The sequence below is a fragment of the Papilio polytes genome, unplaced genomic scaffold, assembly GCF_000836215.1.
Source record: "Papilio polytes unplaced genomic scaffold, Ppol_1.0 DF824382.1, whole genome shotgun sequence".
NCBI classification, from domain to species: Eukaryota; Metazoa; Arthropoda; class Insecta; order Lepidoptera; family Papilionidae; genus Papilio; species Papilio polytes.
In genome coordinates this window covers 1,041,633-1,068,887 of record NW_013524822.1, presented here as the reverse complement: position 1 = coordinate 1,068,887, position 27,255 = coordinate 1,041,633, and the positions used below count along the sequence as shown (strand labels likewise).

The window sequence follows — 27,255 nt, the reverse complement described above, 5'->3', positions numbered from 1 at the left end:
GTATGGCGGGCGACACGTCCAGCCCCACCGTGCACAGCGGCGCGCCCAGCTCGCTCGCTGCGTACAGCAGGATCTGGCGCTCCGACACCCTGCAATACCACAAATACTCGTTAAACATTAACATTTACTATTACATAAAAAGACCTATGATATGAGGCTGATAGAGATATAGCTGATAGAGAGCTCCGTAAGGGATAAGGCCAAGTGGATGATGATGATTCGAGACCTCGAGTGACGCTAGATATTCCCGTGTTCACCCGCAAAACCTTTTTTTGACCCACTTTACAAAAGAAGGTACTCAACTCGTCTGTATGTGTTTTCTTTTTTTTTCGTTTAAATTCCAAAAAAACATGACCGAAGCCTATTGGCTAAAAATGCCGTTATGAAACTAGATATTCCCGTGCGGCTTCACTCGTAAATCCTTTATTTTATTATACAAAACATGACAATAAAGCCTATCTATGCTTTTAGCTAAAAGTTACCGTTAAATCTTGCTTCTTTGCTATTGGCTTGTAGTTTTTGTCCCTCTCGCATGACGATTTTTATCCAAATTATTAAATATAGTGAAAATACAGAGCCTATAGCGTGTTGTAAGTGTGTAAGGCTTTAAATTTAAAAAATAGTTATTCAACAATATACTGTGATTACTGACATCTCATATAACAAAGTGTGTTTATTTTATTATATCAGAATGGATATTTTTTTATATGCAAACGAGCTAGCGACCTGAAAAGACGAAGTGACCTGCCGTCATCCGCAATTACAGTTACGTTACCCTTTGACGGAGGAAGACACACAAATAGAGGATATTTCCTCTTCCTATACATTTCCTCTACCATAAATAAATATAGATTTTGTACAGAGGTATATTACCATACATTTGGTATAAAAAAATGACTAACTTGTCAAATCCAGTGACTACAAGATGCGTGTCGCTGAGCGCCCACACGACGCGGCCGCCGCGGCTGCCGGCCGGGCCCGCGCCACTGCGAAGCGCCGCTACCGACTCGCGCGGCTTGTAAATCTGTAATATTAATATTTTTTATACTAGCTGTTCCCTTGCGACATTTCATTGATTACATTTGTTAAAATGACAGACATGACATGATGACAAAGCATTGCAATTTTGCTTCCTTAATGGCAGCAATTTATGATCTCTTTCCCATATTAGGGTTTTTATCAAAAATATTTACCCACTAAGTTTAATGGCGTGAAAATATATAGCCTAAAGACGTAAGTGTAGAGCTTTTTATTAATAAAAGAACTATTCAAAAATATGCTGTAATTGCTGACATGTTAGGCAACAAAGATGTGTGTGTTTACGCTTTATTATAATAGATGCGTTGCCTACATTTAATCGACGGAAGAGACATAAAGAGGATGCTCTTCCTATGCGTCTCCTCCACCTTTTTTCTTTTAAGAAAAGGATGGGAAGTGATCGTCGATTTGACGGTGCAGGAGACTCATAGGAAGGGGAAATATCCTCTTTATGTGCGTCTCCTCCTCCGTCTATCAAAGGTAGAAAACGCATCAGCAATCGCAAATGTTTATGGGCATCTATTTTCTATAAAAGATTCCGTTAACACTCACCCGTATAAGTCCATCTTTGCACAAGGTAGCGAGATACTCCCCGCAAGTAGACCAATCTAATGCAAAGATCTGGTCTGTATGTCCTGTCAGGGTGATCGCAGCTTGAGGTTCCTGCTGCGAGAGGTCCCACAACTTCACTGTGAGGTCGTGAGCCGCGGTCACCACCAGGTCAGCCGCAGTCGGGTGGAAACGCACTATGTAAATCTTGTCAGGATGCGCGGAGAATGTACGGTTAGGTTCGTTCGTTGATTCTTGTAACCCTGGAATAGTTACACAACTATATTGTACACACAAATGAGATAAATTTAAATGTGTATAGGTTTGCGATAGTAAAGGCCTGTCCCACCACTGGCTGATAGAGGCTCAGATAGCTCAAAAATGACGCCACTGTCAGTGGTAACAAAGTCCATTATTTCTATCATATGTTTTACACGTTGGATTGATATCAGACAATTTACAATTTGGTTTAAAATGCTTCAAAGGATATCTGGCATGGTCAGTAAACTGCTACCACGGTTATGTCAGAAAGGATTTTAAAAGAAAATAATGAACAAAGATAGATTTTTTTTTACGAAACTTGAAACTTGAAAGATTGTAAATTGTCTGATAACAATCGAACATGTAAAATATGTGATGGAAATATTGGATTTTGTTACATTATCTGACAGTAATCAGAAGTAGCTATCTGAGCCTCTATCAGCCAGTGGTGGGACAGGCTCTAAATATTAATATGGATAATAAGCAGAATAATTGAAGCCTAGTTACCGTTTTCTGGTAATATCCACTCCCTGACGATCCCATCATCACAGGCGACCAGCAGGCGTTGCGCACAGAAGGGGTCCCAGGCGCAGTCTGTGAGGGGCGCGGCGTGCAGCAGCGCGGGCGGGTGCAGCCCCGAAGGATGCGGGCGGGGCGCCGCCGCGCGGGGGGTGGCGCCGCAGGGCAACTCTACTATCCCCACGCGACCACCCCCGCCGGATATTGGGACCGCACAACGGACGCCGTTAGCTGGAAACACATTTTATTTCAAATTACAAATTAATGAATAACTCTTTTTAAGAAGTATTATAAAAAAAAATATTTTATATTGCAAAAAGAAATCAATTAGAATTTAAATCGTAATTAGAACACAAGCGCCGTCAAGCGACTTTCTAGAGAACTTTATTTATTCTTAAAATAGGAATCGTTGATCGATTTAGAAGTATTGTGAGTGTATTCCATGAATCCGACTTTACCAATGACAGCCCACATATGTCAAATAACATTAACTCTGATATCGTACTACCTTAGGCAGATGTATATATTACTAGTTTTAACCTGCGACTCCGTGCAGTAATAGATAAAAGTGTCCTTCCAGAAATGTACTAAATTGCATCGAGGTCCATTCAACCGTAGGACTCTAACATCCATCTAAAGCTCAGTCCGCGTGTACAAACAAAAGTAAATATGCGTTCTTCCAGACTATTCTCTATATCCATGACAAATTTTAGCATTTGCCTACTAACTCCAACAAACATCCACCCATCCATCCATTTATAATATTAGTAACATCTAAATATATCTCACCGTAGAAACCATTAGACTCTCCGGATATCTGGCGACTAATATTTTTAATATTCTCAACATGCGTCGACTTGTGTCCAGGTGTACCCTTCAAGTGACGGAATTTCGATACTTTGCCTGTAAAAAACAAAACATTAATATTAAAATTAAAATATTTTAACAGGTTTCTCAAGTGAAATAAAGCATATAATATATTTAAATGATATCTACCAAATACAGTGGAAGTTCTCTTAGTAGTGACATTGGGCACTGAGGATCTTTTTTCTTCGCGATCCGGACTTTTACGGGACTTTAGAGAGTCTCTGCGTCTGAAATTAACATTAATTAACGTATTATACGATATATAAAATCTTCCTTATCGATAAAGTAATTATTAGCTTTATCTAATTGTTTTTTATACTGTTACTAGCTGTTGCACCCGACTTCGCTCGCGCAAAATTAAAAAATAAAAAAAACATAGCCTAAGTTACTAGAGTCAACAGTGAAAGAATTTTTGAAATCGACGCAGAAGTTTTTGAGTTATTTGAAAACATACAAAAATACCAATCTTTTTAAAATGTCAGTATAATAAACTCGTTTTTTATAATATAGGGTGGAAAACGAGGTAAGTGACCATCTGAATTCGCAATAATAGCGAATACGGCCTATACATGGCACTAATATTGCACTACCATTATATATCAATTTGTATCTTTAGCCAAAATTCAGAGTTTAATGGCTAGTATAGTCTTTTGTAAATTTATCCTACTACATCTACACTAAGGCACTCCTTTAGTGTCCATTATTAAAGAGAGATGAATACCTAAGTGGTGCAGGTGAAGGCGGGGTTTCCGACTCTGCGGCCACGCTTACTGAACGAGACTCGTACGCACGTCGACGGTCTGCTATCGATTGATTGCCACTGAAAAAAAAAAGACAACAATTAATGGCTACTACAATATATAACATTTGCTAATCTATGAAAATTTATTTTGGAAGAGTTTAATCTATGACAATTATAATCTATGATGATTTTAATCTATGTCAACGAGTCATAGATTAGATAAACTGCAGATTCGACTACAAAATATTTAGGTTTCTACTTACTCGGTAGTTTCAAACATTTTCCTCCTCTCAGCGGTGCTGGGTGTCTTCGGCCTGTAGCCGGAGTCGGAGGAATTCACTTCCTCCTCCAAACTGGTATCTGATTTGCCATTCGTGTATTCTTCTGTAACAAAAAATGACAAAAATCACTAAATATATATTTTCCTCACAGAAACATTTTTACAAAGAGGGCAAATCTGTTTTGAGTTAAGTTAAGCTTAACTCTCTAATCTCTCTCATAAAACATATTAAGAAAGTTGCAATATATATTGTCTTAACAGACCGTTTAGAAAACAGTAATGACTGGTTTATAAAAGGCTTTATTACAGTAAATATACCTTTAGCGGCAGGTTCAACATCGCTAGTAGGAGATAGAGACTTCTCTTTCTCCTCCTCCTTTGCGACAGGAGTGGAGATAGCGGGAGTTCCCGCAGCAGTACCCGATACCGGTGACGTCACTGGAATTTATTAAAAATTCACAATTGTAAAAAGTGTCTGTATAAAGAACTGGTTGATTGAAAGTTTTTTTAATTACCACAAAAGTATAGCGTTACATATTGAAGATAAAAACGAAAATTAAACGAAAACTTAGTTTTAATATATTTTTCAAAAGATTAATTTCTAAATTCTTAGTTAGACATAGAAATTAACACAAAAACATTAAAGAAAAAATTTACAGACGAATTAAGTACCTCCTTCTTTCGGGAAGTCACAAACAGGTCAAAGATCAAAAACAGGTCACCCTAAGGATAGATTCCGAGCCCCTCAGTGACCACGCACATAGAGCTGGTTATAATGATGATAATACAATAATTGTATATTTACTTGAATCAGACTTGGTCACGGAGCCAGGCACCGCGGGCACTGAGAACACTTTGTCGAACGAAAACTCCTCACTGCTAGACGAAGCAGAGAACGGCTTAGGACCCAACCGGGGCTGCAAACATAACAAACATCACATAAAAGAAAAATAGTAAAAAAAAACATCAAACAACACCAAAAAAACATTTTAACACAAATAAAAAATGCTACAAAAATCATATGCATTAAAAAATTTAAATAAAAGCATAAAAATAGCACATATCTTTAAAATCACAGACAAAACAATAACATAAAAGAACTGAAAACAATAAGCATAATTCTTAAAAATAATACATAACAATCATAATAACAAAAAAAAAACAACAAAAATCAATCAAACAAATCTATACTTTACAAAAATACCTTATATCCAACAGCAGAAGTAGTAGTTCTAGGTTTAGGTTTTGGGGCTTCGGAATGTTCATCCATAGAACCGGCTTCAGATATCGAAGACCTGGGCAAAGGCTTCGGGGCTTGTATTTGCACACCATTTATCAAACTGTTACTCCTTGATAGACTTTCAGTTGAGTCTAAACTATCATTCTTCTCTAAAACACTCTCTTCTTCTACCTTCTCTATACATTCTTCAGTCTTATCACAATCTTCTTTCTCTGTACAATCATGATTATCGGTGATCTTCTTATGAAAACCGTTGGTTTCTTTATTGTATTCCTTTGGTTCGATTGTTTGTCTTTCCATGCCTTTGATCATATCTTTCACGTTGACGAAATCAATTCTATCATCTTCTCTATCTTCCACTGGTTGAGGTTTAGGAATTACTGGTTCTTCTATAATATGCGGTGTTACTATGGGTTTTGGTTCCGTTTTCTTTAACGGAGGCATTGCTAAGATAGTTTTGACTACTTCTTCTAAATTCCCCCGGTGTACCTTTAACAAAAGATTAACCAATAAGTCTTTTAGCATATTCAAAAATAAAAAAATAATTAAAGAACAAGCAATGAAAAATTTAAAAAAAAAACTAAATTACTTACTTTATAACCAACACAAAAATAAACCACACCATAAAATAAAAAAACACAACACCACTACTAATAGCTTGTACACACAGACAGAAACATGCATCGTAAAATATATTTTTAAGCAACTTAAAACATTTTAATGCTTAGAGCGGGCGCACACCTTTGACAAAACTATCGCACAACTGTTTCGATTGTCGGTTGTTTCGCAGCGTTCAACTTTTTAGTTGCACAACTAAAAGAGTGTGCGCTCCGTATAAACTCATAGGAATCAAAGCGAAACTAAACAGTTGTGCGATAATTTAGTATTAGTTGTGCACGCGCTCTAATCGTTCTGGGTCTGTCAGTAAATCTACATATTGATTCCATTACACCGAAACCGACAAGATTTATTAAAATAAAAATCACAAAACTATATGAAAAAAAAAACAACAATTTTAAAATTGGTTCTCAATAGTAAATCTTTTTTAAGCGTCCCTTAAAGTTTAAAAAGATTTTTCTTAAGTGTAACACCTCGAACGAAGGTGACTGTACATTTACGGTTTTTTTTTTAATTGTACAAAAATTCCGAATACTAATGTCACTGACAATATTATTTAACGACTTTTTTTAATTTCGCTAATATATTTACGGGCGATAGCTCGTTTACATTACTAGCTTACGCCCGCGACTCCGTCCGCGTGGGATTTAAAACAATAAAAATGAGTCGTGTTCTTCCAGATTTTCTTGCAGATACATGTCAAATTTTATCGGAATCCGTTCAGCAGTTTAGGCTACAAACTCTAACAAACATCCATCCATCTAAACTTTTGCGTGTAAACATTAATGTGGTAGTAAGAAGTAAGGTAAATGTTTGTATTTTGTGGCAATCTATATATATATAAAAAGAAAGTAGTGTTAGTTACACTATTTTAGCTCAAAATCGACTTTATCGATATGGTTGAAAATTGGTGAGGAGGTAGCTTAGATCCAGGAGACTATTTAGACTAATTGATTCACGCAAATACTACTGGGCCAATTTTAATTTTTTTTTCACCATTAGAAAGGTAATTTATCTGTAACATAGGCTATATCTTTTTTTTTAATTACACGGGGACGAAGTCGCGAGTAACAGCTAGTAAATACACATTCTATTCTATTCTAAATGTTATACCTGGGTGCAGTTATTGTGGTCAGGATGCAGGGAGATATTAGGAACTGGTCGCTCTTGTCTCTGAAGCCACAACTCCGCGTTCACGTAAGTAACCGCGCCGCTCGTCTCCGGGTACAGATCCGCGTGATATTCTCTATAACTCTGTTAAAAACACATTAAAAAATCAATATACTAATATAAAGAGGAAAGATTTGGATTTTTGTATATATTTAAATAACTCAAACTACTGGGCCGATTTAAAAAAAATCATCAATAAAAAGCTATGTTGTCAGTAAGTAATATAGGCTATATTTACTAACAGCTAGATAATTATATAATTTTAATTCTGTAAAGCAATGTATGATATATTTAAAAATGTAGTGGTGATACAAATTACGTATTATTTTATAGATAAATTACAAAGTCCCGCGAAAACACTATAACCTGTCATGGCGTCTAATGACGTCACACCTTACCATAGAGTAAATTCGTACATCCTTATATTTATGTACTAAATACTATGATAATATGATTTTGAAAAAAATCTTTGAAATTATCCCCAAGCCAATTGGAATAGTGTTTATTTTGATATTAATTGCACAGTATTACCTTCCTGGGCACCTGGTACATGATGGGCACTACGGAGGAGCCCGCTAGCTGCAGCACGCGGTTTACCTCGCCCTCCATCACGCGCAGTGCGCGCTTCGGCACCAAACATGCGCCCTTCGTCTGCTCGCCTGGTACATACAAATATAACTTAGTATTCATTTAAATCTAAAGTTAATTAAGAAACATCCGAAATGACTAAAGATTTAAAAAAAAATGGATGTGGCACTCAATTTGTAGAAAGAGGCAGTACGATTTTATTAATTCAGTCACGCTTTAGGCTATATATTTTCACAATATTAAGCTTAGGGAGTTTTTAAATGGGTAAAAACTTTGATGAGGGGAAGGGATCATAAATTAAAAGCTGACAACATCAAGGAAACAAGGTCGCCATGGTAACGATAATTGTTACCCAAAATCAAAAACCTTCATTGACCTTTGTGCAATTTAACAGCTCGTAATTTTATTAAAAATATAACATTATGCAAGATAAAAATATCTCTTTGAGAAACTATCTCGAATGAGAAAGATAAAATAAAGAAATCTTAGATTAAAAGTAGATAAGCAGCGTTCATATTACCAGTTAAATAAAATTACTCCTTTGTAAGAGATAACAACACAAAAAATTTCCTTTACATCTAATAAAAAAAAAGAAAACCAAGATTTTTTCCTTCACATTATTAAAAACCTATACAACAATAACTGGCAATATTTATTTGATTCATTGATATTGTTACAAGCGTTCGGGATAGAGTCAAAACGCCTTGGAAATTTCTGCGTTAATTTATTCGCGACTTACAATAACACGGATTCACTGCACTCACAAATCGTCAGTCAAGACTACACGATGCACGCAAACACTGAATCACTAACACAGCGCACTTACAGAACACCACTGTCACTATTCACTAGCACTTTCACTCCGCGGTCACTTAATCTTCCTCGTAATTCGCTCAGGACTTCTTCACAGTTCACTTTCCACCGTATCTCTCTCCGAGTCACGACTGACTCCCCTTATATACCCCGAATTTCGATCTTCCTTTTTTTATTAATTTGTATTTTTTTTTCCAGAACTTTCTCGATAGTCCAAATTACATAAATTTCATTATTTATTGTATTTATTGTATTTAGACATAGACATTCGACATTATTGTATTTAGAAATAGTTGAACTCTTCAGTCTAAAAAATCAGAGCGGGCTTAATTCAGACAGTTATATGGGGTTTAGTATGACTAAAATTTTATTAATATTGTAAATGCGAATATTTATGGATGGATGTTTATTAGAGTGTAGCCTAAACTGCTGAATAGATCGCGATGAAATTTGGCATACATGTAGAACAATCTGGAAGAAAACATAGGCTACTTGCTTTAATTTTTTTACAATTCCTTGCGGACAGAATCACGGGCGAAAGCTAGTAATTAAATTTCTTCTTTAGTGTCTCTTGATTATTGAAATATCTACGCAATAAATTATACAAAAACAGTTAGAAAATAACTCACCGGAATGTCTCAACCCCTCAATTAAATATGGTTCCCGATCTGTTAACTCCATATAAAGTATAGTCGTATCCCCCTTTCCAGCGAGGAACAGCATATTGGTGTCAGGATCGAAGAGTGGCATCAGGATTCCAGTGGAACAGTCCAACTCCAACGTCTTCTGGGTCTCTGATAGATTTCTAATATCTCGTATCATCACTTGACGGAGACGGGCTGAATCGAAACCTGTTACAATTTTTTATTGAAAACTGTACTTAAAGGTATCATAGAAGTAACTTAGATTTATTAGAGCGTGCGTACACCTTTTACTAAACTATCGCACAACTGTTGTGCGATTGTCGATTGTTTCATAGCCAATTTAACTGTTTAGTTGCATAACTAAACATCGAATAGTGTGCTCTGTATAAGCTTAGCAATCAAAGCGAGACTAAACAGTTATGCGATAGTTTAGTCATAGGTGTGCGCGCGCTCTTAATGTTTAAATTAACTTAATTTAACGGCATGGAACCATGTTACATGAAAAACGCAAACTACAAGTATTCTTTATTTCAAAAAATTGCAATTTTTAGATGATTTTACTGTAAGTCGTTTAAAAAAGACAACAGTACAACTTATGTCCTGGTAAAAACTATCCATTTATTGTACTAGTTAACTTTAACTCTAACTTTTTTTATTTATTTACATATGCTTGTACTTAACAAACTCACCAGTAGTAAGTATCCTATCATTGTCTCCGAGCCACACAACCCGACTATCCTTGATATTCTGATGGCTATTGGCAACACTGAGCACAGCTTCCGGTGCTCGTGGGTCCAGCACGCGAACCTTCTTGTCTTTACAAGAAGTTGCTAGAAGACGACCATCCTTCTTCCATGATGTTGATTGAATTACTTCCGCATGATCCTTGTTCACTAAAAATGTTTTAAACATTAATACATTATTAAATACAGCTTATGTCACTCAGGGATAAAATAGGTCCCTAATGTTGAAAGAATTTATGAAATCGGAACAGTAATTTTTGAGTTTATTTACCACAAACATTTAAATAATTTCTCTTTATAACAATTTAATAGTAAAATTGAGGTTTAAAAGTGTAATAATTAATGAATTGCATGCAAATAATCCAGGTTTTTCGTTTTTTTAATTGTCTATGGATGATTTTTTTTTTTACTGAGGCAGATTCTCTTACCAAATACTTCCTTCTGTTTCGTTAAATCCCAAAGTGCCAATTCGTATCCCGACGCTACATGAATAAGCCCATCAGCTACTGGATGGAAGCCTACATTCTCCACTCTCCGTTGCTTCTGTGATAATGTGCATTCCGGAGTCGAAAGGGATTCCTTCAACCCTTCCTGAGGGATGTGCCATACTTTAACCTGTAATCGATTGACAGATTTAATATTACTTTAAAAAAAAAAACACCTTGTATTATAGTTTTAAGTTCACGTGAGTTTCTTCGTAGGTATGCAATAAGCCTAAGTCGTCAAAATATTTGAAACGCGTAATGAAGAGCTTTGTTGTCATGGCAATAGTGAGTTTTGATTGTTGAAATATACTTTATAATATGTTTATCTCAATTTTCATAAAGAGGAAGAGAGAGAGAGAAAGAGAATATGTTATATACAAAAATGGTGATGTTATTAAGTTGACATTTCTGATGTATTATTTTATACCAGGAAATGAAGGTAAATTTAAGTATTGCATCGAAAAAGAAATTCTATCTACCTTATTTACAACAACTACTTTCGTACTTAAACATGTTTCGTAAGTAAACAATGTTTATATTTAACAGTTAAGTTCACGTAAACCATTTTTAAAATGTAAATCACTCAGTCACTAGCATAATAGGGCTGGTATACAGATCTTGGCACGATGCCAAACTGCAAACTACGGGTAAAACGGTGAAAAATCTTAAAAGCGTAAACTGTATAAAACATGCAAAGAGGTACACTTGACTATGCTACGTAGTAACACGGTTTCAACGTTAAAAAGCTTGAATAGTTGAGTAAATGACCATTAAAGTATAAAATGCAGATTGAAGATGATGCAGTAAGAAAATGGTTAAAATTACTCTAGTTTAGTTAATACTATAAATTAACTGTCCTGTAACATGTATTTACTTGTAAGAAATCAATTTAGTCTTTTCATTTTATATAATATTAGCTTTCGCCCACGACTCCGTCCGCGTCGAATTAAAAAAAACAAAGGTTTGTAGCCTATGTGTTCTTCCAGAGATCCGTTTAGCCGTTTAGGCTACAAACTCTAACAAACATCTATCCATCTAAACTTTCGCATTTATAATATTAGTAAGATTATGAATGATTTTATATATTCAAGAAATACATCAGGCATTTCTATTCATATTAAATTATTAGATTATTAAACTGGAAAAGCCTACTATCAAACTGTACAGTCCATTATCTTTAGTACATATATGGACAGTTCAAAGTTATCTATTTAATGCTTGAAAATAGTAGATAAGCCTAAAATATCTTCATCACATTTTCAAAAATAGAAATTTATCTAAAACAATATCAAGACATCCTTTTCAAAGACCATTTCTAGTGATATTTCATTAATATTGTAAATGATTGTTTGGATGGATGTTTGTCTTCAGAACTACAAACGGCTGAATGGATTATGGGTGAAATTTAAAAAGAAGTAGGATTAGACCTGTAATACCTCATAATTAATTTTATAGATGGAATTGTGGGCAACAACTAGTTGCAAGATATAAAAGTGAATTCAATTTTACTAATTAATGTGATAAATGTTAAATTTCACAAATATACAATTTTTAGTAATATCAAAGTTAATTAGAAATGCTTTCTAAAACATACTGGCCGCTCACAGCTGTGATAATTAAAAATAAATCAAATAGCCAGTTGCTGGAATATAATTAGAAACACAGATAACACCGTATGCTTCATTCAACAAGTAGGACATTGCTATATAATAGAAAGAGATAGCTAAAAAATATAATGTTCCCTTACCAATGAGTCTTGCGAGCCTGTCAATAGGAGTCCATCATGGAATGGAGAAAATTCCATATCTGTTATTGTATCAGAGTGTGCATGGAGTAAAGGCATTGTCTTACTCTTTCTTCCACAATCGTCCAACGGTAACACAGCCATACTAGATCCAACATGTTCCCAGTTGAATGCCATAAATGCAGCGGAGGCACAAATATTGTTACCATATGTCTGATATGATCCCACACACACATCTCGTATGCAGGCCTCAGGTTTAGGCACAATTGGTGCCGCATTCTTATACTTCGATGCCTTAAAACGCCAGGCCATCTTCAGCCACTTTATAAATACTTATCAGTCTTCTAAATTTGGAATGTAAGCCTTTCGCTAAATACAAGATATTCTGAAAATTTAGAAACCAGTTGATATACAAAATTATTGTCGATAATTCGTAAAATACGTCGGCGTTTCTTTAGACGGCTTAATTATAACATTTCATGAATTAAATACACAGTTAATGCATATGCAAATAAATAACAAATAATACACTTCCACTAATCACGCAAATGTTTAAATAATAATGGTTTTCATTCATATAATAATTACGTCTTATCACACGTACACAAATTAAAAATATTAAACACTTTGTTTTGAATACTGTAGCAGCAGGGGCCGGAAATGTATCAAACTATCAATTAATTTACTGCAGCACAATAAAAAATTATTTTATAATTATCAGTATTTGAATAATAACAAATTGGCACTTTGTACTTACAGAATCAAGTAAATATATCAATAAGATTTTTAATTTCCGCTAGACACTCCCCCTAAACGTCGGCCATTTCAATTTGAAGCGGCATTTAGTGTCGAGTCGATCGATAAAACAACCTACGTGATGTGTCACTCATCGAGATTAAAATCGAGTTGAACTGTCTACGATACTAATATCGATATTGTAAAATGAGTAATCTTTAAAAAATCTTTTAGTGTCTACCCTACGAGATTAAAAACAATACATACGGTATTTTAATAGATAAATTATAATAACGATAAACATTTGATACTGAAAACATGATCTAAGTTCAAGTTTTATTCTCGAACCAGTTTAATACCATGTCCAAAGAAAAGGTGCGGTTTTGTTAACGAGTTTTTACCTTACCAGATAATGACAATTCTGATACTTACTTATAAAGAAAAGCTGGTTTTGGCCTTGCAATTAATTTACCATATATAAAATGTCACCCGCAACTGGTCTTGAAAACTAAGTTAAAAAAAAACTATAGTCTACATGTTCTTGTAATCTGTGTCTATACTAATATTATAAAGATTTGCTATTTTGTTATTATTAACAATATTATCACTGAGAGAATAGGTGGATCAGGGGTTTAGGTGGGTGGCACATGACTTGTAATCTACAGGTCTTTACTTCGAATTTCGTCATGTATCAATGTGACTTTCGAATTTCATATGTACCCCGACATTCTTACGAAGAAGGAAAACATCGTGATGCTACCTGCACATAGCGGCGAAGAAGTCAAAGATATGTGTGAAATCAACCAACTCGCACTTGGCCAGCGTGGTTGTCTATGGCCTAGTCACCCCTTAGTTTTTTTTATAACATAAGGTGGCAAACGTGCAAGCGGCCACCACAATCCGCCAAAATGGCGAAGCGACCGCTGCCCATAGACTTCCGCAATTGCAGATGCGTTGCCTACCCTTATCCGACGGAAGAGGAGATGCACATAAAGAGGATATTTCCCCTTCCTATGCATATCCTCCACCGTCAAATCCACTTCCTCTTCTTGTGAGAAAAGGGTGGTAAAGAGAAAGGGACTAAAATTAGGCCTCCGGCACCACACTCATCAGACGAAACACGGAATTGCTTCCATTTCACGCCTGTCTTCTGTGTGGTCGTGGTATTACACCGGGCGTGCCGGCCTATTCGTGCTAAGGTGTTAAAGCGGGCACTACCACTGTTACTTAGTTAACATTAACTATATTACTACATTTTTTACGACGAATACGACAGTTAGAGCAAGTATTTGTTGATATGTATAAATAGAAATAAAACAAACACCAAAATATTCAGTGTTCATTTATTTATTGCGAGTATTACAATAATTCAGTTTCTTTGGTGAGAATTTATTTTCTATGATCAATGATAACGTTAGAAATTTTTTTTATTACTATATAAGTTCAAACAATACAACATTTAACATGGCGTGGCAAGTAAATGGACTTTTTAAGCTTAAGTAAAAAAATGTAACTAACTTTTAAACAAATAACTAGTAAACAGCATTTGTCATTCTTGCAACATTTCAACAAGTTCCTGGTAAAGCTCTCTTATATTACAATTCTTTACAAAAATATCACAATTACTAATCGATTTTCCAGAATCGCAAATCTCAAAAATCGATTGAAGTTTCAAAAGCGATCAGTGATTCGAATCGATCGGTTTGAAAGAGCCCAATTTTACATCAGATCTGTAATTTTTTATTACACGAGTGGTTTAATATATTTTTTACATAAATGTGAAATAAGACAGCTTTACTTTACCAAATACTAAAGCAACATTAAACAATGACATTTGCTATAATTTCAACAAAATTGCACGTCACAATAAATCACAAAATATTAATTTGACACCAAAGTGCACAACACTAGATTTTAGGTTAATCCATCAGTTGTCCCTGAACTATAACCAAAAGGGTTATAGATGTCCAAAAATTCATTGTTTATTTCAAAATAATAAGAAAAATATACGAATATAAGAATCTTTAAAATCGCTAACTTAAGTACGACATCTCATGGGTCTGCCTGAATTTAGAGTCAATAGAAATTGACAAAAACTTCAAAGACATAAGACTTTTTAAAAAGCGTATACTTGGACACCTATTACCCCTAGGGGTTACATTTCAGGGAGAATAGATCGACTAAACCTACGTTTTTGTGTTTAAAAAAATAAAAAGGCACCTTACATGTAAATGTACAATAAATACAACATTAATGTTAAGCGCGGTTCACACTTGGCCAGTACAGTTGGTCATTAACGTACAATAACTGGACTGTCAATCAACTGGCATAGTGTGAACGCTAACTGGCCCGTGAGTCCACACAATCAATGATTGGCCGTCGCAACTGTCCAACGCCACTGGCCAAGTGTGTACCGTGCATTACACTTAAAATTAACAATTCACAGATAAAAAATATAATTCCTATGTCAAAATAAAAAATAAATGTGTGATGTAAAACTTGACCAAAATATAAAAATAAAAACCCATTTTAGTTAATCTTTCAAATGTACTGTGTTTAAATAAAAATATTTCTCTATTATACAATAATAAGTATAATTGCACATGTAAATATTTTTTCGATCACATTCCTTCACAACTTGTAGGTTATTTGAGTAACAGATATTGCATATTTCCATATTCCGATGCTATTTCATTAGTCAAAAGCAACTGAACAAGCCAAGAAGATCCAATATCTCACAGATTAAATCAGACATAATCTATACCAAAATAATTAAAAAAAAAAACTTCTTCGATGTGACAATTACCTTGCAATGTATATGTGCAATGGCTTCACAAAAATATAACCTACAAAATAGTACAACATATCGACGAAATTCTTAAATATAACCACAACGCAACTAATGCAATAACTACTTAATTATAACAAAAATTGCAACAGCAAATTGATTAATTTCAACACTATGTTACAATATCACGACTACAAAATTTAAAAATAAATCAATCATAAACAAAAATTATAATTTTTAAACAATCTCAAGAAATTATGAATGAAAATTCGGACTTTCAAACAGAAAAAAATAAATAAATCATAGAGTAAGAGTAAATCCAGTTAATTGACGTTTCGTGCGGTCGAATTTATAACGAAAATTGAACACGAATATACATTTTCGCAACTATCATCTAAATGGTAATCAACAATAAGCAAACATTAATTGTCAATTAGTTACGTTAATTATAAGTTTTTGATTTTTATTGTATTGATTAAGTACTGAAGATAAGTAAGATTTTAACCAGAACTGTAGCTTTCAAAATTGTCTCCTTGGTTTTTGCTAATCATGATATTGCTACATAGCTCTTACACTAAACCCTACTGGAATGTCGACAACACAACACTAGCGAATACGAATAATAAATACATTTTTATAAAGAGACTTTTCACTACAATTTTTAATCTACATCCTACAAGAAGCGAATCAAATAATGAAAATTTTATCTTGATAAAATTGTTTAGAAAATACTATTATTTTACGATGCGAAAATCGAATCTATTTGGATTATCGATAAACCGGTCTCTTTATAAAAACGCTGTACAACACTAATAATATCAATGAGATAAATTCGTATATTTAAGACCGGAGACAACAGGAGCTGTCGCCGACCGACGTAGTCTTTCCATTTATAGGACCTAAACTGCCGTCGTATTTGGGCAACTCCTTGCATTTCGCTTGCTGAAAAAGAAATAGACAATTATTAATTTTTTTATCTCTTACGAACTTTAAACCATGTATTACCATAGATCGGGAAAAAAGATTCATTGTTTTAAACAATCTCTACTTTTAAAATATTTACCTCACAAAGTGAGCTCAAATCAACATTTTTTTTTTCAATAAAGCAGGTTTTCCTAGAAAATTCTGGTAACATAACTTATACAATATTTGAATCAAAGGAATAGACAGTAAGTCTTTAAAAACATATGACAAACATTATTACATGTGTTAACATTATGTGCAGCTGTTTGACCTTTTCATCTCTACTTAACACTGTGACCTGTCAAGCCCTACCCCTATGTAATACTTAATCTGGCCACATAACAGTAATTTTTACACCTTTCATATTGAAACAATACATAATACTTTTACTTAAGTTCACTTTACAATACTTTCTATATATTTTATTTCATAATACAACTTTTGTTTTATAAAAAATGCTTTTCATTGTAAAATATTTATTAAAATCACTAACTTCTTAAATATTTGCCTGTAGAATAGGTGCATTTTAGTAGGTATGTCTTGCTATTAACTTATAGTAACTTAATTTATTTATTATCTTGTTACCTCCATCAATTCAACAGCAATTTCCATAAACAACCGCTCCACGTTTTCGGCCTCTTTCGCCGAAGTCTCCAGGAAGTACATCCCGTGTCTCTGTGCAAAGTCCTCCCCTATATGCCTTGGTATCTCCCTATCTTCTCTGTCGGTTTTATTACCTTGCAAATAAAATATAAATTGACATTTATACATTTTATGAGTGTTCTCATAATGAACATTTAAAAACATCTGTTCAAATAAAACAAAGATGTATATTTCTAAAACTGGAATATAATTTTTTTATAAAAACTAGCTTTTGCTCATGACTTATGCATGCAAAACCATTATTTTACTATTGTCTTAAACTGTATATATAAGTGATATGCAACTCACCAACTAATATCCTTAGCACTTTGTTATTGGCATATTCCTCAATCTCCCGCAGCCAATCGGGTAAGCAGTCAAATGTAGGCTGACAAGATATGTCATACACCAGGATAAGTGCATGTGCAGACCTGTAGTAGCTCTGAGTTATAGACCGAAATCTCTCCTGGCCCGCAGTGTCCCATATTTGCAACTACAAGTATAAAACAAGGATAAATTATCTCAAATATAAGTTAGTATTATTTCATAATAAATGATTTACTAAGTTTTTTATTGCAGAAATAGTTAAATTTTAGTTAACACTGTAACATTAATATGCATGGATCTTGTCTTATGTAAAAAACAGCTCATTGTTTTACGTAAAAATGCCCAAATTAGACATGGGCTGTGAACTTGTTCACCTTCACTTTCTCGCCATCCACCTCCACAGTTTTAATCATAAAATCCACTCCGATCGTTGCACCTTGTCCAGGGGGAAACAGCCCCTGGGTAAAACGACGCACCAAGCATGTCTTTCCGACACCAGCGTTACCAACCAATACAACTTTAAATAGAAATTTATAATCCTCCATAACGAGCACCAAATTACATTTGTCGGAAACTAGCTGAAAGGAATTACAATAAATTATGTCTTTCGTACACTGTCACACTTTACTGGATTGACAGTCATTACAATATGATATGAGCTTGATATTCTTTTATCGAAACAATTACTTAACGATCAAATGCACATTATTGATAAGATTAATCCCAAAATCAAGATTTCACAAATTCACATTACGATTTACACAAAAGTACAAAACAATGATTGAATGATGAATAAGAATGAAGTGAAAAATATCGATCAAAGAGTAAGTGGTGTTTTCTTTTGTTGCTATGGGCTTTGAGTTATTGTATTTTGTGCCTATTTGATTTTCGATATTTTAGGGGCGACGGTTTCGGTTTGTGGTGGTGGTAGGATTTTGAACCAATAATGTAATAAGAGTAGCTAGTAGCTACATTACATAAGATTTATCGTTTCAGCATAAAACATCATCAATGTGAACTTTTACATTACAAGTCTTCGGGATGGTCATCTATTTGGATAAGAACGGAGAATAGACAATGTTTATGAAATAGAAAAACAGGAAACTGTCACTGTCACTGTCACTGTCACTGTCAACTGTCAACGGTCAAAATTGAATGTTTTTTGACATTTGATTGGACAAATAGCATGACAGCATGTGCTTTTGACTTTTAAGGTTATTTTGCTGTGAACAGTTGTTGCTAAAGTAAAACTGAAAAATGGTGAAAAAGAAAATTGATAACCGTATACGAGTGATGATAGAGAATGGTGTAAAATTAGGACATCGTACTATGTTCTTGCTTGTAGGTGACAAGAGCAGAGATCAGGTATGTTTTCAAATTTACAAATTTATATGCCGATATCCACCTGTTGTTTTGCATACACGACCTTTTAAAAGTTTACTTTTTTAGCTTTTGTCCCTTAAACAAAACTTGATAATACTCTTCCCTTTTATCGTTCTTATAAAAGTTTATAATTTCCAATAATATTCTGGCTTTTTAGAGATGTCAATTTTTTTACTTAATATTTGCCGGAATTTCATTTGCAGGTGCCTATATTATATGACATGCTGGTAAAATCAACTGTTAAATCGAGACCAACTGTCCTTTGGTGCTACAAAAATAAGGATGAAGCTATAAGCAAGTAAGTCATATAAAACTCTTTGATGCTTTCAATTTAGCTGTTTCATAATATACGAAAACATATATTAAATACAATTTCTTTGCAAATAGCCATGGACGTAAAAGAGCAAAGAAAATCGCAGCAGGCAAGCTGGAAGTGTCAGAAGAGTCATTGTTTGATGCATTCAGAGTTGCAACCACAATCCATGGTAGATATTACTCAGAGAGTCATGCTATGCTCGGTCAGACATATGGAGTGTGTGTATTACAGGTAATAACAACAAAAATAACTTGCTAGGCATAAAATTAACTAATTTATTATTACTTAGTAGTATTTATAATAGATGTTTTTTTTTGTTCTAGGACTTTGAAGCTCTAACTCCTAACTTAATGGCTCGTACAATAGAAACTGTAGAGGGTGGTGGTCTTATTATATTCTTGCTGAAGTCTATGGACTCGCTCAGACAGCTACATTCTATTACTATGGATGTACACTCTAGGTAATAACAATTAATTTTGCTATCTGTACTTTTATATTTTTACTAATGGAATAAAGTGCAAACAAACATTACATCTTTATGTAGGATCTCAGCAATCACAGTATTCATTCATCACCAGCTCACTATACATCCCCACCGAGGGGCTCGGAGCCTACCCTAATAAGGGGTGACTAGGCTATAGTCAACCACGCTGGCCAAGTGCGGGTTGGTTGACTGCACACATATCTTTGAATGTCTTCACCGATATGTGCAGGTTGCATCACGATGTTTTCCTTCACAGTAAGAACGTCGGGTAAATTATGTACATATGAAAATTCGAATAATCGAAAATCACATGGTTACACGGCAGGATTCGAACCCAAGATCTATAGATTACAAGTCAAGTGTTCAAACCACTGAGCCGATCACAGCATATTTTTGTATAATTCTTTAGTAACAAACATCCCTACACTTATACTTTAGGCTATGTAATTAAACTTAGGGGGTGAATTAATAGTTAAAATTGTCATACAAGTAAGGGACAAGAACTAACCAATAGCAGCAAAGAAGCAAGGTTGCCATAAACTATCCCCATGGCAACTAATTTAAAAAAGTCTTTTGCTATTAAAATGCTACATTATTTCTGAATATAGGCTATATTTGTCACTATTTTAATTCCGCTCAGACGCAATTGCAATAAAAAGCAGGTAAATGGTATGTATATTTGCAGGTTTAAAACAGAAGCATATGATACAGTGGTAAACAGATTTAATGAACGTTTTCTGCTCTCACTGGCTGACAATCCTCGATGTCTAGTGTTAGATGACTCACTTACAGTACTACCTATCTCATCAAAGACAGCTCAAGTTGAACCGGTTGATGTGCTGCCTGAGGTATGTACTTTTTTATTGTTTTTTTAATGTGGCATGACATGATCTTTAGAAATTCGGGGATGTGATAAGATTTCTTTTTAGAAGCATATTACATCATTGTCAAAATTGCTAAACTTAATATCAAGTTTCCTTTTTATTTTAACACTAGCTGTTGTCCGCGACTTCGTCCACGTAAAATTACTCACTGATAATATAGATTTTTAATGGTGAAAGAAATTTTGATTTCCACCAAGTAGTTTTTGAGTTATTTTAATACATAGAAAAATCCAAAAATACATTTTTTTCTCTTTATAATATGAGTATAGAAAAAAATCGATTATTGTTTTATTTTTTATCAACTTTTCAGTATACAGATATCTCATTTTTATGTTTTCAGAAAGTAAATCCAAAATTGACGGATTTGATATCATCTTTATCGGATTCACCGCCCGCTGGTCCGTTAGTAGCTCTCTGTCGCACATACGACCAGGCGACCGCACTCGTCGCACTTATTAACACCTTAGCTGATAAACAATCTAGGTAAGGTATTTATATAAGAGAATAAAAAAATATATATTAAAGAAGCATAGTTAACAATTCACTTAACACATTTTTCACATGATCCACTAGGCTTTCTATTGATAGCCTCAAAACCACATGTCAATATGATTAATTTTATTTAAATGAATGGGGATGTTTCCTAATTTTTGGAATTGCTTTTATTATGTAGATAAACCATATCTAAACAAGAAAAAAAATATAATAAAAGCATATACGCAACATTTAATTACAAAAACACTTAACTAAAAACAACTTCTCGAAAGACCGCGAAAACGCCTCATGACACGACGTCACTTCTTTGCTAACAAACCTCGCGTCGCGGTCTGTCAAAGTCATTCAAAGTGACCAGACGTAAATTGAATTAGCTATTCAAATAACTTTTACTATTTTTTTTTTGTGATAGTGATCGAAAAATTTGCTCGTAAAATATGTCGTAAATATAAAAACACTTAATAATGGAGTCCTCATAATATAACACACGCAAACTCAATTATTGTAATCATTAAAAAAAATTATAACTACAGAATGCACTGACATTCACTGATGCTGGTCACACTGCCATGTTGTTTGCGAAGAAGCTACGTCACCGAGCTCTGATTGTTTTTTTTTTAAATTTATATCTCAATGGAGACAAACATTTAAGGTCTCCAAATGCTATTATAGGTTTTAAAATACTCTCTTTAAAATATTAAACATAACTTTATTTGAATTTGTAACATTAGGAAACAACCTCATTGCCAATAGTCACTAAATAATAATTAAATTCTATTTTATGACACTGTTTTATAACAAAAGATGGAGCTTATTATAATTTTATAAAATATTTTATAACATGTTTATACAAACACATGAGGTGGCACTAAACTTCACAACTAACAGTATCTTTCAAAGAAGTTACCAGTTAAAAATGTTCATTCCGTACTAAAGTAGGACCATCTATACCAAATTTCATCAAGATCCATTCAGTTGTTAGGCTACAAACACTAACAAATATCAATCCATCTAAACTTTCGCATTTATAATATTAGCATGATAGCCTATGTTACTAATAACATTTTTTAACGATAAAATAATTTTTGAATCGCCTAGTAGATATTGAGTTATTTCAATACCTACAAAAATACAAATCTTTCCTCTACAATATTAAGTATAGATAATAAGTCAATTGCAGTTAACATTTTCCATGTATTATACCAGACCGCCACATTGCCTGACAGCTAGCCGAGGTCGTGGCAAGTCCGCTTGCCTAGGTCTAGCTGTGGCGGCCGCGGTCGCCCTCGGCTACGTCAATATCTACGTCACCTCGCCACATCCGGAGAATCTCATCACACTCTTTGAGTTTGTATTGAAAGGACTCGACACCTGCTTGTATCAAGAACACATTGATTATAACATAGTGCGCTCAACTAACCCGGACTTCAAGAAGGCGATTGTTCGCGTTAATATCGCTAGGAATTCACGACAGACTGTACAGGTGAGATCTTTATTTAAATGTTTTATGTTTTTTTGTTTGAAGATGTGTACTGAGTAACGTTACGCGGTGTAATGTAACGTGTTACATGGCGAACATGCGTGAAGTCAGTACGTAATACTATATAACTAAAGTGTAATAAGCTACGATCCGATCAATACGAAAGTTACAACTCGTAACATCCCGCGTAACGTTTTTATGCAATTTAAGAAGTAATATATCAATTTTTTTACTATTATAATAAATGCGAAAGTTTAAATGTATGGATTTTAGAGTTTGTAGCCTAATCTGCTGAAAGGATCACGATGAAATTTGACATAGATGTAGAACATAATATAGAAGAACACATAGTCTGCTTATTTTTTATATATGACTAGCTTTCGCCCGCGACTCCGTCCGTGGAATTAAAAAAAAGACTAAAGCGAGTAGCCTATGTGTTCTTCCAGACTATCCTTTACATGTATACCAAATTTCATCGAAATCCGTTCAGGCGTTTAGTCTACAAACTCTAACAAACATCCATCCATCTAAACTTTCATCTAAATTTTTTTATATATATACAAAAATACAAATCTTTCCTATATAATTACTATATATTCCTATATTTCCTATAAATACTATATATTCTTATATTAAAAATTTTAAAACATTCCCCAGTACATAACCCCGGACGACCATTCTCTGCTCGCGGCAGCAGACCTCGTACTAGTAGACGAGGCGGCAGCGATACCTATCGCTCACGTGTCGGCGGCGGCACAGAAAGCGCCGCTCGCGCTGCTCTCCTCCACAGTGTCGGGGTACGAGGGCACGGGCCGCGCGCTCTCACTTAAACTCTTCGCTCAGCTGCAGACGGAACATAACGCTCCACCACCGGTATGTACACACCGACTGAACTATCGCACAACCGTTTAGTTCTGCGATATTTTAGTCAAATATTATCAAGTGTAGAATATACCATAACGTTAATAAATTACGTTAAGTATATAAGTAATTGAATTCTCATTGATTCTACTTCTGATCTTTTAATTTTTTACTTATAATTTTACTGAGTTTTTTCCCATGCCAACTACATAGTAGTTTTATTCATTCATTGTTAAGAGTAAGAATGCTTTAATAAAACATAGAAAGTTTTGTTTTTTAATTAATATTGCAAATGGGATTCACTGCCATTACTCGGGTAATGGCGGCCATCTTGTATTAAACATAGTGTACTAGTCAAGGTCGTCCAATTGATACCCATAATGGGGTTATTTTACAAAAACATAAATTAATAAAATTATTTATTTATGTTTCAATCTTTATCACTACAATTAAAAAAGGCAAAAATTGATAGAAAGTGATTATAAGTATCCAATAGTTTGTGACGGCGGCCATTTTGAATTTTCCATACTTCTCCAATCAAGCCATTTACTCATGTTAATTTCCTAAATAAAAAATTTTTTTTTTTAACATTTCAGATAAAACTAGAAGAACCAATTCGCTACCGGACCGGAGACCCCGTGGAGCGATGGCTGAACAACCTGCTATGCCTGGAGGCGCCGAGCCCCACGCCGGGCGCGGGCGCTCCGCCCCCTGCCGCCTGCCAGCTGCTGCGAGTCAACAGGGACGCGCTGTTCTGCTACCACAAGGCTGCGGAAGCCTTCCTACACAGGCTGGTCGCTATATACGTCGCTAGTCATTATAAGGTAAAGTACACTTTTAACTAGGGTTGTAACGGAGGCCACTTTAACGGAAACGGATGCGGATGCGGAGTTAATATTTCTTGCGGAAATTTCGCACTTGCGGATGCGGAGGCAAAGTTCCGTTCCAATCCTACTTTTAACCATTTCATCATCACCTAGGTGTCCCCACTAGCTGGGAGCCTGCCCTAAGTGACAAAGCCTTAGACTAGCACTGCGGGTTGACTTCACACATACCTTTCTATTACTTTGTATATATGTGCAGGCATTACGATGTTTTCTTTTCAGTAACAATGTCGGGTAAATTATATACATATGAAATCCGAAAAATCGAAAAACATTGTTTACCTAATTTAACCATCTAGTTACAAAAGTGATCAAATACTTATTATCTATTTTGATATATAATACTAGCTGTTGCTCGCGACTTCGTCTGCGTGAAATTAGAAAAATGTTACTAAGTGATAACAAAGATTTTTAATGATAAAAGATCTTTTGAAATTCTAGTAGTTTTTTTTTCAATACATACAAAAATACAAATCTTTCCTCTTTATATTAGTATAGATATATATTTGTGTACACAGAACAGTCCAAACGACATACAATTGTTAGCGGACGCGCCCGCGCACTGTTTGTTCGTGTTGCTCGCGCCGACGCCGCCCAAGTCCACGTCTATGCCCGAAGTATTATGCGTCGTGCAGATGTGCTTGGAAGGAAATATCTCGGATAAGTAAGTTTCAAACTACCTGTTGCTCGCGACTTCGTCCGCGTGGAAATAAGAAAGCTTACCTTTTAGCTTTTGGCCGCGACTCCGTTCGTGTAAAATAAAAAAAAAAACAAAAGTATAAATGTAAAAGTTTGGATGGATGGATGTTTGTTAGAGTTTGTAGCCTTAACTGCTGAACGGATCTCGGTGACATTTGACATAAATGTGGAGGGTAGCAAGGAAGAACACATAGGCTACTTATTATTTTTTTAATACCCAATGGACGAAGCCTAGGGCAAAAATTAGTCATTATTATAAACTAACTTTCGCCCGCCATTCCGTCCGCGCGGAATTAAAATAAAGTACGTAGCCTATGTGTTCTTCCTGACTATACTCTACATTTATACCAAATTTCATCGAAATCCGTTCAATCGTTTAGGCTGTAAACTCTAACAAACATTCATCCATCCAAACTTTCGCATTTATAATATTAGTAAGATGTGTGTCCCTAGGACGGTGTCGGAGGCGCTGGGCCGCGGGCGCAAGGCTGCAGGCGACCTGATACCCTGGAACATCTGCGAGCAGTTCGGGGACAAGGATTTCCCCAAGCTCTCTGGAGCCAGGATTGTGAGGATTGCTACACATCCTTCGTACCAAAGGGTAAGTGCATCGTGCAGCATCCGCAGTTGACTGTGGCTCATCCCTGAGGGTAGTCTCCGAGCCCATTGTGTACAGCTGGTGACATTCCCAGATGGGTTACGGCAAGCGCGCGCTGCAGCAGCTGGCGGCCTACTACAGCGGGGACATCCCCTGCCTGGAGCACGCCGACTCCGAGCACGAGGACAGCGCGCACGGCGACCTGCACACGGAGAACATACTGCCCAGGTTAGGACTGTAGCCTATACTGACGTAGCTTAATGGTGAAACAATTTTTGAAATCGGTCCAATAGTTTTAGAGTTATTTCTCTTCTCAAAAAAAAAGTTTAAATATGTCTATATAAAAAATGAAAAAAAAAAAGAAACAGTATCTCCTGTGTTCTTCCAGATTATCCTCTACATTTATAAAAATAATTAAGATCAGTTCAGCAGTTTAGGCTATAAACTTTAACAAACATCCATCTAAACACAATATCTTACTAATGTTATAAATGCGAAAGTTTGGATGGATGGATGTTTGTCACAGATGTAGGGTATAGTATGGAAGAACATACAGGATACTTACTTTTTTTATTGTTCCACGCAGACCGAGTCAGGGTGAATTCTAGTTAATAACATTAGTAAATTATCGAATATTTTTGCGTAAATGTGAAAGTTATGCGTAAAAAAGACATCTACCAGACCCAAAAAATTGTAATTTCTGCCTACCTTTCTAACGGGCATGACTTTCGTTGTGGATTCGAAAAAAAAAATGTTTTTTTCTTCTCTATGTTATACTATTGTTAAAATAAATATTTTTTTTAACATATTTCAGGGCAAAACCACCGACACTGTTAAGAAGGTTAACAGAAGTCCCCGCAGAACATCTAGACTACCTAGGCACTAGTTTCGGACTAACTGAACCTTTACTTAAATTCTGGAAGTCGCAAAAATATGTGCCAGTTTATTTAAGGTATTATTATTTATTGATGTTATTAATATTTTTGAATTAGGTAATGTCCTAAAAAAATATATCTCAATAAACAGAACCTTTATCCGGCTTTGTTCGAGTTGGATTCAGCCAATTTAAATTACTTTACAATCTTACACTTTCTTAATTAATGATTTTAATGTACTAAAATATATTCAATTAAACACCATTTGATATTGCTAAATAAGGCATCTGTCACAATTTAAAAAGATTTAGACGAAAAAAAAACTTTAATATGACAAACAATAAAAAGTATAAAAAATTACCTTCCACCGGTGTTAGAGTAGGGCTTATTTGGATAGCCGCCCAGGGCGCCGGGTACGATAGGGCGTCATAGCTCTGCGAATTAGTTTACCGTAACCCGATTTCCCCCCAAAACTATAGTAAAAAAGGGGACGCTGTAGATTTTTTATACCCTCCCCTTATGCGTGGTTCACACTTGGCC

At 34.9% G+C, this 27,255-nt stretch overlaps 3 protein-coding genes across 3 annotated transcripts in view; 1 reads left to right on the top strand and 2 right to left on the bottom strand.

The window, feature by feature from the left end:
* Positions 1 to 13,275, bottom strand: part of LOC106111128 (coronin-7) — an 18,887-nt gene extending 5,612 nt beyond the window's left edge. Inside the window, exons 1-18 of the mRNA XM_013293123.1 lie at positions 13,059 to 13,275; positions 12,305 to 12,686; positions 10,501 to 10,687; positions 10,019 to 10,222; positions 9,315 to 9,536; positions 7,816 to 7,943; positions 7,228 to 7,368; positions 5,461 to 5,985; positions 5,062 to 5,173; positions 4,575 to 4,694; positions 4,240 to 4,360; positions 3,956 to 4,054; positions 3,364 to 3,461; positions 3,157 to 3,270; positions 2,356 to 2,598; positions 1,591 to 1,850; positions 903 to 1,024; positions 8 to 89 (exon numbers count right to left, since the gene is read on the bottom strand). Of these exons, the coding sequence (XP_013148577.1) occupies positions 8 to 89; positions 903 to 1,024; positions 1,591 to 1,850; positions 2,356 to 2,598; positions 3,157 to 3,270; positions 3,364 to 3,461; positions 3,956 to 4,054; positions 4,240 to 4,360; positions 4,575 to 4,694; positions 5,062 to 5,173; positions 5,461 to 5,985; positions 7,228 to 7,368; positions 7,816 to 7,943; positions 9,315 to 9,536; positions 10,019 to 10,222; positions 10,501 to 10,687; positions 12,305 to 12,613 (3,087 nt within the window). The 5' untranslated portion in view covers positions 12,614 to 12,686; positions 13,059 to 13,275. The remainder of the gene's footprint in view (positions 1 to 7; positions 90 to 902; positions 1,025 to 1,590; positions 1,851 to 2,355; positions 2,599 to 3,156; positions 3,271 to 3,363; positions 3,462 to 3,955; positions 4,055 to 4,239; positions 4,361 to 4,574; positions 4,695 to 5,061; positions 5,174 to 5,460; positions 5,986 to 7,227; positions 7,369 to 7,815; positions 7,944 to 9,314; positions 9,537 to 10,018; positions 10,223 to 10,500; positions 10,688 to 12,304; positions 12,687 to 13,058) is intronic.
* A 1,087-nt stretch (positions 13,276 to 14,362) lies between these two features.
* Positions 14,363 to 18,530, bottom strand: LOC106111526 (ras-related protein Rab-30). Its single transcript, XM_013293648.1, has 5 exons — positions 18,449 to 18,530; positions 18,131 to 18,334; positions 17,739 to 17,922; positions 17,373 to 17,524; positions 14,363 to 16,766 (listed from the first exon to the last, which is right to left on the bottom strand). Exons 2-5 carry the CDS (start codon positions 18,299 to 18,301, stop codon positions 16,665 to 16,667), a joined length of 609 nt encoding a protein of 202 aa, XP_013149102.1. The 5' UTR covers positions 18,302 to 18,334; positions 18,449 to 18,530; the 3' UTR covers positions 14,363 to 16,664.
* Positions 18,531 to 18,930: 400 nt separating this feature from the next.
* LOC106111123 (polycomb protein l(1)G0020) overlaps positions 18,931 to 27,255 on the top strand; it is a 12,524-nt gene continuing 4,199 nt past the window's right edge. The window contains exons 1-13 of the mRNA XM_013293111.1: positions 18,931 to 19,121; positions 19,343 to 19,437; positions 19,527 to 19,686; positions 19,779 to 19,915; positions 20,625 to 20,787; positions 21,164 to 21,306; positions 22,525 to 22,801; positions 23,456 to 23,671; positions 24,256 to 24,483; positions 25,062 to 25,207; positions 25,696 to 25,843; positions 25,935 to 26,068; positions 26,655 to 26,829. Of these exons, the coding sequence (XP_013148565.1) occupies positions 19,014 to 19,121; positions 19,343 to 19,437; positions 19,527 to 19,686; positions 19,779 to 19,915; positions 20,625 to 20,787; positions 21,164 to 21,306; positions 22,525 to 22,801; positions 23,456 to 23,671; positions 24,256 to 24,483; positions 25,062 to 25,207; positions 25,696 to 25,843; positions 25,935 to 26,068; positions 26,655 to 26,829 (2,130 nt within the window). The 5' untranslated portion in view covers positions 18,931 to 19,013. The remainder of the gene's footprint in view (positions 19,122 to 19,342; positions 19,438 to 19,526; positions 19,687 to 19,778; positions 19,916 to 20,624; positions 20,788 to 21,163; positions 21,307 to 22,524; positions 22,802 to 23,455; positions 23,672 to 24,255; positions 24,484 to 25,061; positions 25,208 to 25,695; positions 25,844 to 25,934; positions 26,069 to 26,654; positions 26,830 to 27,255) is intronic.